Raw genomic sequence first — 17,877 nt, forward strand, 5'->3', positions numbered from 1 at the left:
TAATAAGGATAAAATTATCCAAAAAATAATATCAGAAATTAAAAAACTACCAATATTGTATTCAGGAAAATCTGATTTGCTCACCTTTGCGGCAAAAATTAAAAATTGTGTAGCGGCTATTGAAACGTTAGATCACACCGGTTACCTATATAGTCCCGAGTTAATTAAAGAAATTATTGGAAAAATGCCATCTGCTTTAATATTTAAATACAATTCATTTGTAGAAACAACTAAAGGTAGTAAACCAAACTTAGTAATTCTATCTGACTTTTTGTATAAGGAAGCTGAACTAGCTAGTTTAGCTGGAACTGTATCAATTAAACAAAAGGATTGTAATCAATCAAAAGAAAAGTTTTCTCAAAAACGTCCCCCTACATCAAACTCGCGACCAGTATTTGTGACAGCAAATCAGGAAGATAAAAAATCTAAGTCAAACAGACAAAAGCAGCATTGTTTGTTTTGCAATCGCGCGGGCCACCATTTACATAACTGTAGAAATTTTGAAAAATTGTCCCTCCAAGAAAGGTGGAAAGTTGTGAAAGTAAATCGCCTCTGTTTCAAATGTCTAGTTTTCGGTCACAGATCCCTGACTTGTAAAGAAAAACCTTGTGGAAAATCGAATTGTACTCGAAACCACCACGCGAAACTACATCGAGACCCTCAATCTAGTAGTAAAAGTATGGACGAATCAAACTTACAAAAAGAACGCGATACTGACCTTAATGACGACTCAACCTGACTATTACCAAAAAAAACCTTACTAAAAATATTACCGATTACATTAATAGGACCAAAAGACAATGTTGAAACTTATGCCATGCTCGATGAAGGTTCCTCAATAACGCTTATAGATGCAGCTATCGCATCGCGTATAGGACTGGATGGTCCTCAAAGCTTATTACAAGTAGGAGGCGTACAAAACATTTAGTTAGCTGAGCCAATTAGTAAAAAAGTATCTTTAAAAATAGAAGGACAGTTCGGACAGTATCAACTACAAAATATAAACACATTAACAAATTTAGCTTTACCATCTCAAACTATAAAACAAACTTTTATTTCTAAATGTCCACATTTAACTGATTTGAATATTAAAGCCATGAATAAAGCCCAACCGACCATTCTTATTGGTCAAGATTACTGGTATTTGATCATTACACGTGAAATTCGCGGCTCGCACCAAAAGTTACCAGTAGCGTCATGTACTTTATTGGGGTGGGTATTACACGGGCCCACAAATTGTATTAACAAACCAAATTCTTCTTCTTTATGTTTAATGGAGTCCAACACACTCATGCCCGAAAAGAAAATAATTGGCGAAATAGAGGTAATAGAGCAAATGATTAAGGATTATTTTTCAATTGATTCGTTAGGTGTACTTGCAATAAATAAAATAAATAAAGGCGAGGAGAAAGCTAAACAAATATTGCAAAAGACCAGTCGTCGCGTCGGAAATTTTTGGGAAACTGGTCTTCTTTGGAAAAACAATGACAGTCAACCTTTCGACGGAAAAATAGTAGCTGAAATACGATTAAAGACTCTAGAAAGAAAATTAGACAGCAATCCTCAATACGCCCTTGAATATTGTAAACAAATGGAAAGAATAATTACAAATTATGCTAAGAGCGTGCCGTCAAAGTTAAAAGCAAAACGTGTTTGGTATGTCCCACATTTCGGTATTAAAAATCCAAATAAACCTGATAAAAATCTTAGAATAGTTTTTGATTGTGCTTCTAAAACACAAGGGATCAGTTATAATGATCAAATGTTAGCCGGTCCAGATTTATTAAAATCATTATTGGGAGTTTTAATGAGGTTTAGACAGCGTCCCATTGGTATTAAAGGCGATATTGTTGACATGTTTCTTAGAATAAAGGTCCGAGAGGAAGATCAGCATGCCCAACGTTTCTTGTGGCGTGAGATGGATAGGAAAAATCCTCCAAAAGAATATATGATGTCTTCCTTGATTTTTGGGTCTAAATTAGCACCTTGTAGTGCTATTTATATAAAAAACAAAAACGCAACAGAATTTGTAGATGTCATGCCTAGTGCAGCCTCAGCAATAATAGATAATTCTTATATGGATGACTTTATCCATAGTGTAGACTCAGACACAGAAGCCATTAACATAATTAACCAAGTTTCCGAAATTAATTCTAATGCTGGGTTTCAAATGCACGAGTGGTCTAGTAATAGTTCGAAAGTTTTAAGCTTCATAAAACAAAATAACGCTGAACAAACCGTTAACCTTACTTTAAATAACCTTAAAAGTAAGGCTGAAAAAGTTCTTGGATTACACTGGGATACGAAGTCTGATACGTTCACCTTCAATTTAGGACTTGATAAAATTCCCTCAAAGTTGCTTAAAGAATCTAAGGCCCCAACAAAACGAGAATTTTTAAAAATTATTATGTCCATTTTTGACCCTTTAGGTTTCCTGTCACCCTTTACAATTAAGTCAAAAATTCTCATGCAAGAAGTTTGGATAAGTGGAATAAGTTGGGATGCACCCTTGCGTAAAGAGGAAAAAGAAATTTGGAACTCGTGGTTAACAGAATTAATGCAAATAAACACTTGTTCAGTACCGCGATGTTACACAAATTCAAACAAAAATTTAAAACGATGCGAACTACATGTGTTTTGCGATGCGGGAAAAAGGGCGTACGCAGCTGTAGCTTATTGGAGATTGGAATTGCAAGAAGGAATTTATACAAATATAATCGCTAGCAAAAGTAGGGTAGCTCCTGTAAAACCACTTTCAATTCCTAGGCTCGAGCTCCAAGCTGCGTTATTAGGTAGTCGACTTGCTCAAACAATAGAAAAGGAGCATAATTTTAAAATTGATGAACGAATCATGTGGTCAGATTCGCGTACAGTAATATTATGGGTAAAATCGAATCCTAGATTTTACAATACGTTTGTGGCCCATAGATTAGGGGAAATTTCTGAATTAACCTCACCTTCTGAATGGAGATGGGTTCCTACAAATGAAAACCCTGCTGATGATGCGACTAAGTATACCAACACCCCTTTAAATTCTAATCAACGATGGTTCTTTGGACCATCTTTTTTGAAAAAAGAAAAACTTGAATGGCCTGATCAAGCCGTTGTAAACACGGACGATATTATTAATTCAGTGAATTGCAAAAAGAAAAATTGTCAGTTTACAGCAATAGTTAGACACAATAATACATGTATTCCTGATGCTCTACGATTTTCGTCTTATAAAAGGTTATTAGGTAGTACTGCGCAGATATTGTTAGCTATAGATAAAATGAAAGGTCACAAAAATCAAACATTGTCTCTGCAACATTTACAAATGGCAGAAAAGTTGATATTAAAAGAATCGCAAAATCTAAGTTTTTCAGACGAAATTCGTGACATTCAACGCTGAATCCCCTTTAAAAAATCTAGCCGTCTAGTCTTGTTAACACCAACTATTGCCCCTGATGGTCTGCTAAAAGTGCAAGGTCGAATTGAAAAAGTTACCAATGCAACCTTTAATAACGAACCAATAATACTAGATGGTAAAAACCCGATTACGAGACTGATACTAAATGACTATCATATAAAAGAAAAACACGGAAGTGTTAATACCGTAATAAATGAGATTCGTCAAAAATATTGGATATTGAATTTAAGAAATTCATTGCGCTCAATTACGACACGTTGTCAATATTGTAAACTAATAAGAGAAACACCAAAAGTACCAATAATGGGGAAATTGCTTTCAGCAAGGTTAGCTTATAAAATACGTCCGTTCTCTTACTGTGGATTAGATTACTTTGGCCCGCTAATGATTACCGCAGGAAGAAGTACTAGAAACTTAAAAAGTAAGCAAAAACGTTGGGTTGCATTGTTCACTTGTCTGACTACTAGAGCAATTCATTTAGAATTAGTAGATAACTTAAGCGCGGACTCTGCTATAATGGCTCTTTCTCGAATGTCAAGTCGGAGAGGTAAACCTCTTGAAATTCACTCCGATAACGGTACGAATTTTAGAGGAGCGGACAAAGAATTGCGACAATTCCTTCACCTGCTTGATTTCGAAGCGCAAAAGGAAGCTGCTACTAGAAAGGGAATCAAGTGGTGTTTTATTCCACCAGGAACACCTCACATGGGAGGTGCCTGGGAGCGCTTGATACGTTCAGTAAAAGTATCGTTAAAAATGATTCTAAAGGAGCAAGCTCCTCGAGACGAGACACTACGAACTCTCCTTACTGAAGTAGAACACTCGGTTAATTCCAGGCCCCTCATTGATGTGTCCTTAGATCCCCGCGATGACGAAGCATTGACACCAAATCATTTCCTAATTGGTGCATCTTCTGGAAATTTAACCTATCGCAGACATGAGCAACAAATAAATTGCCCACGAAAACAATGGGAATTAGCCCAATATTTTGCAGACCATTTTTGGAAGCGCTGGTTAAAACAATACCTTCCTTCTTTACTTCCAAGAAAAAAATGGGTAACAGAGTCTGATTCATTAAAAGTAGGGGATATAGTGTTAATTGCCGACAATCAATCACCCAGAAATATGTGGCTCAAAGGAATAATCGAAAAAACATTTCCAGGGACTGATAACCGAGTGCGGGTAGTGGAAGTTCGTTCCATAAAAGGTAATTTTATAAAGCCCGTTATCAAATTAATAAAATTTACTAGATCTGTAGAAGTACAAGGCTCATAGGCTTGTACGGGGGAAGATATTGTTAAATACAATTGTTAACAGATTTTTTGTTTTTGTGTTTGAGTAAAACAAATGTTCATTTTGTGTTTTAAAACAAATAAATTGTTTGAGAGTTGTAAAATTTGAAATTTTCTATAATAATTTTCAGTTTAAAAACTTGTTTAAACTTGTTAAATAAACTCTAATAATTGCCTGTTGTTATTATTATAAGCCGACTCAAATACAATGGGTCGAAGTGAGCCAGCAATAGAGGGAAAATGCCTCATGCTGATGAAAACAATAGCCAGCCAAAATGGTTGAAGATAAGCCAACTAACACTCGTTTAGTTGATGTCCAAAACCATTGTCCTTTTTCCTTGCTCCACCCACAGTTTTGTTACAGAGTCTAGACATTTTGGAAAAACACCTTTAACCAGGAAGAAGAGAAAGGAGGAGGGAGAGAACAGAAGGAAGAAAAAGAAGAAAGGGACAAAAGAGGCAGAAATTTCTTCAGTTGTTTGCTTGACGTCGTGGAAAGTAGATTTGTCTTAAAATTTCAAATTAAAAGTGAATTTGTAATATTGTTAAATACAATAAAGGATTGTTTAATTTAAGTCTTCGTTTCTTTAGTGTTTAATTTTACTTTGTCCATCCTCCTTAGTACATTTGTTAACAATTTGTTTGTAGTTTAAAAGAATTTTATAATTCTTTCGTTTCTCTTCTCTTTGAATTTTGGACAAATCATTAGAGAATACCAACTTTAGTGCTCCAAAATTTTTTGCATTTTTGAAAATTTCGGACTTTGATTTAAAGTCAGAAAAAGAAATTAAAATTGGTCTTGTTCCCTTCTGTTTTCCAAGTCTTGAAACTGACAGAATATTATTATCATTAATAATCTTTGGCCTTGGAGAATATATCTTTGACTGTAGCGAGTAGATTAGAGGTGTGCATATAATCAAGTCGAATCGAAAATAATTTGACTCGACAACAGAAAATTCGAATCGAAAGTAAATTCGAATTGAAATAGCAATTCGAAGTTTCGAATTTCGAATTGGCTGATTCGAATCGAAAGAAAATTCGAATCGAAATACCAATTCGAAGTTTTGAATTTCGAATTGTACAACTGAACTCGGTTATTTTATTCGCACAATTATTTTGACAGAAATCCTAATTCTTAAAGAATTTTAATTAAAAATTTTTAAAATTTTATTAAAATTGTATTAAAAATAATTGAATTTTTGCAAAGATTTTGTAACGAAATGAGAAAAAAATTGAAATCATTCTTGAAATTTTTTTGAAAAGAATTGAATTTTTGCAAAGATTAAAATCTATTTCTATTTAAGAAAATAGTTAAATTGTTTTGAAGTATTTATTAAAATTTTAGAAAATAATTGTATTTATTCGTAAAATTTTATTAAAATTTTGTTTAAAAATAATTTAATTTTTACGAAGATCGTTATTATTTATGAAAATAATTGAATTGTTGCAAAGAATTGAATTATTTTTAATATTTTCAATATTTCCGAAAATTCAAATACATACACAAACTAATTAAAAACTTTTAATTAAAACAATTAAAATTTTTAAGAATTATAATCATACCTATTTATAAATTAAAATTCCACAGAAAATAATTTTTTCAAATTATACAAAAATTCTTCAATTTTTCTTGAAACATTCAATTATAATTTTTATATAAAAAAATAATTCTTAGAATTGGAAATTGTATTTATTAACCGTAACTATTGGTTACTAAATGAAATGAAATTAAATTTTGAGTAGTCTCAGAACTTTTTTGGTCAAAAATTCGCTGAGTTACGGAATTTCAAAGTTTAGAACGCCAAAAACCTCATTTCGAGAAAAACGGAATTAAAGATTGCGATACCAACCAATTGTTGTATCTCTGGTTCTTCTTGGAAGTTATTCAGATAAGCATTGTTTCCAGTTCAGGGCACCTTGAAGATAAAAACCAACAGGTTTTAAATTTTTAGAACCCCCCCCCCCCTTAATTAACTAATTAATTTAAAAACCGACAATATGGGCCCTTTTCTAAAAAGGACAGTTTTTCTATTAAAAAACCATTTCTTTACAAGATTAATGATTAGGTACAATTTTATTGTGTCATTTGAAGAAAAAGAATATATATTAAACTTATTAAAAAAATTTTTACAGTCTCTATTATGAAAAAATTGACGCAATATCCAAATTTTCATTTCGACAATTACGAAAAAAAGACTCTAAGATCAATATCTCTGGTTCTTTTGGGAAGTTATTCAGATAAGAATTGTTTTCAGTTCAGGACACCTTAGAGAAGAAAAATCAAGAGGTTTTAAATTTTTCCGCACCTCCATTTTTAAAATACGGATTACCTTTGCAAATGACTGACAAAATGGGCCCTTTTCATTTTTCTAAAGAAAAAATGAAATTAAACAGTTAAATTATCGATAAATTAATGAAAACCGCTTGATTCGACTTGCCAAAGCATGTAGATTGATAACAAAAAATAAAAAAAAATTAAGATTTTGCTCAAAAATTACTAAATTGCGATTATCTCGAAAACTAGAACCGACAATATGGGCCCTTTTCATGTAGACGTCCACATATGAAAGTACTTTATGATATATTAATAAAGTTTAACTAATTTTTTTTTTGGATTTTTAATTTTGCAAAAAAACGTTGTTTGCCCATAACTTTAAAAAAATGTTAGGACACCTATAAATGTTTTTCTTTAGTTTTGTAGAGTTTTTTTAGATGCATCTTTTGGTCCCTAATTGAACATTTTTCGTCCATATTAACCGGAGACTTTTTTGAAAATTTTGTTGAAAAACGTAGAAGTAACTTTAAAATTATCGTTACCAAATTGTAGAGCATTAAAAAACGATTCTATTGACCTATTTTTGAACCTAATTCGATAATAAATTTCGAAATCGTTGGTATTTTAAAAGCCAAAAATTTTGGAAAATGACATTTTCTCAACTTTTGTGTTTAAAATTTTTTGTTTAACTATTAAATTATTGTAACTATCTTGTAAAAACTATCTTGATCCAAAATCCAATCACTTTTACCATATTTATAAAAAGTAATTAATATATTTCTATTATTTTTATCTCTATGAGGAAGTACAGTGTTCATGAAATGAGTACCAAAATTATAAAAAAATATACAACTTAGCAGCGGTTTTTAATTATATATTAGCTATTAAATTGTTAAAATAAATAAAAATTTATTTTAAAAATTGAGCAAAAAATTTGCAAAATAATTTTTTTTCCTTATGTACAACAAACAATAAGCGAAATATTTTCTTCACTTTCAACACATTAGGGGCCATCCATAAACCACGTAGCCTCTTGAGGGGGAGGGGGGGGTCAAGCAATTGACTACGACAAGAGGAAAAAATGGCGCTAATACATGTAATAGCGTACTTCATGGGGGGAGGGGGGGGGTCAAAATTACCAAAAAAAGGGGCTACGTGGTTTATGGATGGCCCCATTATTGGTATTTGTATGTTATTTATATATTAAAATTATAGAATAATTAATTGTGCGAATAAAGTAACTGAGTTGAGTTGTAGAATTCGAAACTCCAATTTTCGAATTGGCTAGTTCGATTCGAATTTACTTTCGATTCGAATTGGTAGTTCGATTCGAATTTTCTTTTGATTCGAATCGGTCAATTCGAAATTCGAAACTTCGAATTGGTATTTCGATTCGAATTTTGCACATTCGAAATTCGAAACTTCGAATTGGTAGTTCGATTCGAATTTTCTTTCGATTCGAATTTTGCACACCTCTAGAGTAGATCATTGTTTTCTTTCGGTGAGTCAGGAACCTTGTATAAAACGATGTTGTTAGCTCTATCTTTGTTTAGCAAGTAATCGATCTTCTTCTCGTTTTCCAAAATTTTTTCTCTTAGAGATGTATTGGTTTTTTCAAGAATTATGATTTTTTCCTTGTTGTGCTTAACTTCTCTCTTAAGTTCATCCATTGAAAGCTTCAGCTCTTTAATATCTGCATCCATTGTGTCCAGTTTCACATTAGTTTGCTTCACTTCACTTTGTATAGAAATTAACAAAGCCTTAATATCATGATCGTTATCCATTGTTAAACATTCGTAAATGTGCACTGTTCACAATCACAACATTATCGTCGAAAAAAATAGGATATTCGAAAAAGTTAATTCCTTCAATTATTACACAATAAGAAATAATAATCAAATAAAAAATTCTAACTTTCAAGAGACCAGAAGACGGAGCGAAACAAAAACACGTCCGTTCGGTTCAACGTGTAAACACAAACTCTAATTGAAGATATAAATAACTTTAATCACTGATCAAATCAATTTTTATAAAGAATTATTTTAAACAGATGAGTTTTAAATAAAGTAAATAATGATAACATTATTTTATTTGTCCCGTGTAGAAAAATTGTTGGGTTCTAGTGTGGTGCCAGAAAGCCAGTCTATTCTCTAACTGGGCGCTGAAAAGACTGTCTGACCATGGGCTAATCAGACCAGTGACGATCGAACCACGCGTTGGTCCAGACTGGACGAGCTAACCAGGGCATCTGGATCTTTTAATAAAATTAAAAATTTTGTAAACAAACTTATGTTCTTGACTAATTCGGACACGCTCTTTTCATTGGTGCAAAGAAAATTATTAATTTTAACTATTTATTAATAAAACTGTAGATAGTGCACATTTTTTATCCAAAAATTATGGAGAATACATGAAAAGTGCACTATGTGGTAGATAGTACGTTTAAAATTGCTTTGTCGGTCCACTTTCCTGTTTAAAGCGTCACCATCTACATTATTTTCTAACACAATCCTTTATTTCTGTTATATTTTTATTATTATTTTATATTTTATTTTATTTATAATTATATTATATTTTTTAATTTTGAAAATATGAAACGAAAAATGACGAACAATAGAGGGGCTGATAGTAAAAATGGTTTATAATAATAATAATGGAAGCAAAAGTAGAATAAGTGACTTGAGAGCAAAAACGGGTGAAAATGATTATGTAATTTCTTGATAAATTAATTATATTAATGCTTAAAAAATATTGTCAATAATAAAAAAACTTATTTTATTTGAATTAATATTTTGTAATTATTATAATTAATTTATCAAGAAATTACACAATCATTTTAATCTGTTTTTGCTTCTAAGTCACTTATTCTACTTTTGCTCCCGTTATTATTTTAAACCATTTTTACTATCAGCCCCTCAATACATAAATTTTATTTACCATTATAAGTTATAACTTCATTTTATTTGATTATTATGTTCTGCATGAAATTTTTATTAAATTAAATGTTAACTTTACAAAAAGAATAATTAAAATTGCTTTTAATTTGCATTAAATATATGTGTTAATACAAAATAAAAGCTTTATTTGCAAATTATTGTATTATTTTTATTTTGTTTGCATAATTAAACTTGTAGATAGTGCTCTCTCTCGCGGAAAGTTAACCAAAGTTCCAAAAAAATATGTACGAAAAACGTCACTATGTACATAGTTCTCTACTTTTGTGACTTTTGAGACCAGTTTACTGACTAACATATGTACATAGTGCTCGTGAATCAGGATTTCAGGGGTCAAGTGGGTTGAAAATCCTGAAAATTTTGTAGATAGGTCGTCTCCTTCTGCAGATAGTGACACTTTAAAAATATTTCTCAAAAATCTCTGTAGATAGTTTAATTGACCGCTAATTATCTTCTAATCTAATTAAAATTTTCAATTACGAATACGACTATTAGATTCGTCTTTTCATTACGAATCCAACGGTATAAAAAACTCATTTTTTATAAAATATGTAGATAGTGCCTTTTTTAAACTGGACGGCAGTATTGTCTGTCCTTTTAGTTTAGTGTAGGAAGGAAAGAGAGACGAATAGGTTAGATAGTAACTTTGGTTTACAGAAGAGCATAATGTTTTCTCCATTCTCAGTGTTAGGTAGAAAGAGAGGAACAGAAATTGGTAGGGGAAGGAACAGTGGGGAATTTCACTTTCAAGCCAAAATACGAAAAGGGCGTCTTATTTCCTTATTGGCTAATTATTTTCCTTTTCTCACTCACAGATAGATTAAGGAGTGAAAGAGAGGGAGATGCAGAACGTGGTAAGAGTGAGGGGTATAAATTTTATCGGTATTCCATAAACCAAATAGACAATTTTTGACCCCCCCCCGCCTCCGGTTGTGGACAATCGTAAACATTTGGAAAACCCCTCCCCCTTTACACTTGTCCACGTGAACAATGCACATTTGAAAAATATGTAAGTATTTTCTTTTATGTTACACCTGCATTTTAAAAAGTAATAAAGCTCATTTTTGAACATATTTTAAAGCACGAAATTACGAAAATGATTAACGATTAACCACTTCACTGGCGGGGCGTTCCAAATGGCGTTCCACGCGCCGAGGCCCAGACTGGCAAAAACACCGAAATGGCGTTCCTAATAAAACTTTATTTTTAAAGAGTGTACACTACTTTTTACTACTACAAAGCAATATTTCTATAGTTTAGACATCAGGGAACAAGATTATCACAATGAAAATTTCAGTTTTTGAGATTTTCAATGTTTCTTCGAACGTTGAAATAGTCGATTTTTAACACTTTTTAACAAATGGCGTTCCACTTTTGTTATTATTAATAATTATTAAATTTTATTTATTAATTATTTATATTTATTTTTTACTTATTACATTATTATATTATAATGTTTTGTATGTAAATATATTTTTTAAATAAAAAATATTAGTTTTACTGTGTAAAAATTAAAAAAAAGTGGAACGCCATTTGGTGAAAAGTGGTAAAAATGGACTATTTCAACGTATGAAAACACATTGAAAATCCCAAAAACTGAAATTTTCATTGTGATAATCTTGTTCCCTGATGTCTAAACTATAGAAATATTGCTTTGTATAAGTTAAAAGTAGTGTACACTCTTTAAAAATAAAGTTTTATTAGGAACGCCATTTCGGTGTTTTTGCCAGTCTGGGCCTCGGCGCGTGGAACGCCATTTGGAACGCCCCGCCAGTGAAGTGGTTAAAATAATAAATAAACACTATAATTTAATTAAACACTTTATTTTTTTTAATTATTATATTGTTATATTAACATCATAGTAAGAAAATTGAGACTTTTTTTCGACTTATAAACAAATCTTTCAAATTAATAAAAATTAGCATCTAATTTTTTAAAATGCAAAATTTTCAGTATTTATAATTACATATTTCCAAAAATCCAAATACATACGAAAATAATATTTTAGAATTATTTTTAACATTTTGAAGAACACATTTATATTCAAAATTTTTAATTAAAATTCATCAAATAATTAATAAGTTTTTAATAATTAGTTTATTTAAATTATACAAAAAATCTATTAAGAAATTCAATCCTATTTTCAAAAAATTGCATTAAATTTTTTTTTAAACTAATTCGTATAATTGTTTTATAATAGTTATTTAAGATTTAATTATCTTCGAACAATGTATAATGTATAATAAAAATTCTCAAAAAATTTGATAATTTTTATTAATATTTTTTACAAATTCTATTATTTTTAAAAGATTTTTACCAATTTTAATTGTTTTTGAAGATAATTGAATCTTAAGTAATCATTATAAAACAATTATAATTATTACTTTTTAAAAATATTTTAATGTCATTTTTCGAAAATAATTGAATTATTTAAAAGAGTTTTTGTATAATTTAAAAAAAACTAATTAATTTTTTTGATGAATTTCAATTAAAAATCTTGAATATAAATGTTTTTTTTAAAATGTTTAAAATAATTCTGAAATATTATTTTTGTATGTATTTAGATTTTTGGAAATATATGTAATTGAAAACACTGAAAATATTGAATTTTAAAAATAAGAAGCTAATTTTCAATTATTTTTTATTTTTAATTTTGCCTTTAATGATTTTTTATTCTTCAAAAACTGATTTTCAAAAATTGTAACAAAATACTTCAAATAAATTAATTATTTTTCAATTAAATTTTACAAAATTTCAACTATCTAAAAAGATTTTTATTATAGATATATTTCAAAAATTGAATTATGTCTTAAAAAAAAATTCAAATACAATTTTTGAATGATTCGTTTATAGTTACTTTTTGCATTATCAAAATCAAAATAACTTGCACTTTTTTACTAAAAATTGTGGTTTTTTTATTAATTGTCTCAATTTTCTTAATTTCCATAAAAAAAATATTTTCCTGACATTTCCCTGACTATAGTGTTAATATAATATTATAATAATTATAAAAAATAAAGATTTTAATCAAATTATAGTGTTTATTTATTATATTAATGATTAACTCATTAAAGCCTGAAAAAGGAAAATTCTTTGCGCAATTTCAACCTATACTTTTCTGAATAAAAAGGATCATATTTTAATATATTGAGTGTGCTCTTTTCATTTCTTTCATATTCACGCTCGCTGGTTGTGAGTCGGCGCAAGTGTTAAAACAGAAGTCAATTGAGCGTTCCTAGGACATTTACACCAACCTGACTGGTATTTGAACTCCCGAGTAACAAAATTAAGGTCGATTGCATAAATTAAAAAGAAAATTCTACCATTTTAAATTTATAAAAACTTACATCAAATTCGTAATCAGCGACCCTAGAAACCACCGAGGGACAAAATTAAGGTCAATTGCATAAAGTAAAAATTCTTGTTTCATATTGGATAGGGGAGGGATAAAAAATTGTCCTCGTTGTTTATAGACGGCCCCTAAGCTTATACCGCGGTTTATATTATGACTATCAATAAATCTCGGTGTCAATCTTTTGACAAAGAAGAAAAGTAATAAAAAAATAGAAAAAATAAATTAAAAAAAATTAATAAATTAATAAATTATTATTATTATTATTATTATTATTATTATTATTATTATTTTTTTTTGTTTTACGAGGGAAGTTGGAAATCTGTTCATTATCAGATACCTCATGGCCCGTACCATGAGGTTATGTAAGGATGAACTCCGAGCCACTACAAAGTGTAGCTTCAGCTAAAACAAGTTAGCCTAAGGCTCTCTGTCGACCCACTAAAACCAACTCCCCATTACCAGGACTCTATTTCCACTTGCGGAACTACCTAATGGCTTTACTTCGCAAGTGGAAGTCCTCTCTCTTACTCCTCTCTGTCCCTTGTTAACAACAATCTTTCCGTTAACCACCGGGGGGGAGTCGCGGGAGTGGGAGGAGGAACGAGAATTAGTTCCTCCTCCCCCTCCCGCGAATCGTCCCCAGTGATTACTCCAGGTTAACCTCTTCTTCCGTCCACATCTTTTGTCTTCATTACCGAGGTAATGAAGAACTCGATGTGGCGCCAAGAGTCTGCGCTTTGGAGCATAGTTGAGACCATGTCATCAGCGGTGAATTGAGTTTTCACCGCGTCAAACATGGCCCGTCTTAGCTCACTCCATTGCCCGCAGGAGAAGAGAGTGTGTTCCGCGTCGTCTATTTCAGTGCCGCAATACACACATTTCGCCTCTTCTCTGATCTTAAATCTATGAAGGTACTGACCGAAGCAGCCGTGACCAGTCATCGCTTGCGTAAGGTAATAGCCAACCTCACCGTGCTTTCTTTCTAACCAGGTGGCGAGGTGGGGAATCAGGCGGTATGTCCACCTTCCTTTGGATTCCCCATCCCATCTTGCCTGCCAACTATCGACTAGTCTGATTCTTGCCGATTTGCGGATAGCCATCTTTAGGCTACCGCCGCTCTGTTGTTCCTGCGAGACAACTCGTTCTTTATTGAGCTGAAAGACTTCCTGTCTTTCTCTTGCCAACAGATCTGTTGGCGGTGTACTCGCAAGAACTAGAGCAGCGCAATCAGACACCGTCCTGTAGGCTGAGATTACTCTCCGTGCGCTCCCTGTCTGCACAGAGAGCAACCTGTCCAAGATGGCGTGGGTCTTAAGGGCATCAGCCCATACAGGGGCAGCATAAAGCTGCTTTGCTAGACCCACGGTCGCCACCAAGCGCCGCTTCTTTTCCCTGGGACCACCGATGTTGGGCATTAACCTAGATAGGTTACCCATACATTCGGCGGCCTTGAGTGCTGTGATGTTCACGTGAGGACCGAAGCTTAACCTTCGGTCCAACGTCACTCCCAGGTACTTAAGTTGATTTCCCCATGAGACTTCAGTTCCTCCTATTTTCACCTTTGAAGCTTCAAAAACTCGCCGGACTGTAACAAGCAGAGCCTCGGTCTTCTCTAAGGCCATTTGCAGGCCATGAAGAGACAACCAACGCTCTACTCGTCGCAGACTTTCATCGAGTTTTATCTCGAGGAATTTGGTTTCCTGCGCTCTACACACCAGAAGTACGTCATCTGCAAAGGCTTTCAGGATCGTGTCTTCGGGCAGCTCCATTCCCAGAAGATCGTCGTACATGACGTTCCATATGAATGGACCCACCTTAGACCCCTGTGGTGCCCCGCAGGTCATCTCTTCCTTGAGATGGAACACATTGCCTTCGTACACGACCCATCTGTCGCTGAGATAGTTGTCTATCATTCGCAACAGATAAGTCGGCACTCCTTTGCGTCTCATTGACTCAATGCAGATGTCCCATCTCGCGGAATTGAACGCATTCCGGATGTCGATGGAAACAATAGCACAGAAACCCTTCCTCTTCCCCTGATTGACTTCCTTTGCCAGTTTCACAACAGAGAGTATTGCATCAACTGTTGACCGGCCTTTCCGGAAGCCAAACTGGTTCTCTGATAGGCTATTTTCGCCTACCAGGATTCCCTGAAGTCTTTCTAGAACCATCCCCTCTAGAAGTTTGCCCATCGTGTCCAATAAACAAATTGGTCTGAACGATGAGACTTTATCCAGAGGTTTATCGCCTTTCCTAAGGAGAACCAACTTTTGCGCTTTCCAGTCGCTGAGGAACTCTCCGGCTTTTAAACACGCATTAAAGACGTTGAGAAGCAACTCTGGGTATACCGCGACGACCTCTTTTAGGATCTCGCTTGGTATTCCATCCCTGCCTGGCGCCTTGCCATTTTTCAACGCCCTTGCCGCCTTTTTAAGTTCTTCAAGCGTGAAGAGCTCCTCCATCTGTACTACGCAAGTATAGTCCTCCCTGGGGCTCGGTTCCACATGGGGAAACAGCGCTCTTATGATTTTTTGGACCCAAATCGGATCGCCTAGACCAGGGGTTTTTTGTCTTGAAACTAATTTCTTAGTTACAATTTTAAACGCCAAACCCCATGGATCATTCTCGGTCTTCCCGATTAGGTCCTTCCAGCACTTTCGCTGGCTACTCCTTATAGCCCGCTTGAAGATTCGCCTGGCTTTATGACAATCTTCTTGCAGCGTGAGGTCTCCCTTCGAGTGGGTATATTTCCTCCTCGCTGCATTGCATTCTCTCCTTAAGCGGGCTAATTCATCGCTCCACCAGTACAGAGCACCCTTCCTAGCTTTTGTTTGTCGCCGGCGAGGCATGGAGCAGTTGCAAGCATCCGCTATAATCTGCCTCGCCTCTTGCGCTATACCCTTTGCAGAAGTTGGCTCCTTCTGCCAGCCGGACCTCTTGATGAGGCGAGCTTCGGCCAGGGTCTTTACCAACTTCTCCCTATCTAGTCTCCTGAGGTTCCAAGAGGATTTCTTTTTGCTCTTTTGTGGACGATTGCACCCTCCCGGCTCTTCCTCGGAGACTGAAAACTCAATGTACTGGTGGTCGCTCATGGTCACCTGATCCAGCACCTTCCAGTTCTTTACTCTGCGGGCCAGGCGAGGAGATGCAAATGTCAGGTCGAGAATTGACCCTGACGCTCCTCGCCTAAAAGTGAGCTGTTTGCCCCGGTTCATCACCACCAGGTCATTCGCCGAGACCATATCGGTGACCAAGATTCCTCTCCTGTCCTGGCGGGTCTCCCCCCATTCCGGCGACTTACTATTGAAATCTCCCGCAATGAGGACATCCCCGCCGAAAGCTTTTACGCTTTCCTCAAGAGAGCGAATCTCGGTGTCGAACTTCTCAAGGGGATCGTTTGGGGAGAAGTAGCAGCTGTAAATACGAACACCCGCCACCTCCACCCAAACGAAGCCCTTATCCGTCTCGAGGAAATCGCCTACAACGATGTCCGGGTTGCAAACTTGTATCCCGGACCTCCCTGATGCGTCCTGAAACCAGACAGAGAATTGTGGCTTTCTATACTGCTCACTGAAGATAAGTATATCGGCCTTCCTCTGCCTGGCAGTCTGCATCAGGAGGTCCTGCGCGACTCTTCCTCTTCCGAGGTTAACCTGGAGGACCCCGAACTTTGGCTTTCAAACCAGACAGGATTCCCCAATAAACTGGGCAAGCCCTGCTTCCCGGAAGGTGGCTTATCTCCTTGGACCCCTTGTCGGAGCAAGTCATGCAACTAGCTGGGCTCTTGCAGGACCTGCTCTTGTGATCCAGGCCACCACACTTCCAACAAGCGTTCCTTCGATCTGGGCCACCGCAGCCCCGTGCCAAGTGGCCGTAGCAAAGGCATCTAAAGCACCTATCTACTTCCACTCTAGCCCGGATTCTGCAGTTAACCCAGCCGATCTTAATGCGACCGGTCTTCAAAAGCGACACCGCGTCCGCATCTGGCAGACGCAGAATCGCCATCTGCGTGCCGCCGTACCGAGCAACTAGCTGGCAAGGCACTTCCAAGTCGGGCTTGCCCAGACAACTCCGTACTGCCTTTTGTACTCCTTCTTCGACTACGGTTTCGTCGAGGTCAACGATTTCTACCGACCTCGTCGAGACCACAGTCGTGACTTCCGCCTGACCTTTGAGGACAGTAGCCAGCTCACTGCTGAACCGCGTAAGATCCTGCCCCTTCTTAAGAACCAGAAGAACTTCCTTCTTTCTGGATCTACGGACTGACAGGATCTCAACGTTGTTTTCAACAGGGCTGACCCCTGCGAACATATCATCCATGATCTTGCCATAATCTTCCTCTTTCTTGGCGCTTATTTTTATGGCATCTGTGTCCCTTCTCTTTTTTTTTTCTTTCCCCGGGCTTTTTTTTGGGTCCCTCTGGGTCTTCCCCAATTTTTTCTTTCCCACTTTTCTTTTTTTTCTTTTTCCTTTTCCCTGTGGCCTTAATCCAGGTATCCCCATCATCCCCAGCGGTTTCCCGAACCTCATCAGCAGATGGCTCTCTATCAATCTGCCGAGGTGACTCGGACCCCTTTCCTTTCTTCGAAACC

The 17,877-nt window shown here is 34.9% G+C and overlaps 1 protein-coding gene across 1 annotated transcript; it reads left to right on the top strand.

The window, feature by feature from the left end:
• Positions 1 to 1,096: 1,096 nt before the first annotated feature.
• On the top strand, positions 1,097 to 3,391 carry LOC122508900. Its single transcript, XM_043622567.1, has one exon. The coding sequence runs from the start codon at positions 1,097 to 1,099 to the stop codon at positions 3,389 to 3,391; it is 2,295 nt and encodes a 764-aa protein (XP_043478502.1).
• The last annotated feature ends 14,486 nt before the right edge of the window (positions 3,392 to 17,877 follow it).

The sequence above is a fragment of the Leptopilina heterotoma genome, unplaced genomic scaffold (genome assembly GCF_015476425.1).
Source record: "Leptopilina heterotoma isolate Lh14 unplaced genomic scaffold, ASM1547642v1 Lhet_58, whole genome shotgun sequence".
In the NCBI taxonomy this organism is placed as follows: domain Eukaryota; kingdom Metazoa; phylum Arthropoda; class Insecta; order Hymenoptera; family Figitidae; genus Leptopilina; species Leptopilina heterotoma.

Coding starts and splice junctions, on each gene's coding strand:
- LOC122508900 (XM_043622567.1), top strand. CDS start 1,097: ATGAATAAAGCCCAACCGACCATTCTTATTGGTCAAGATTACTGGTAT.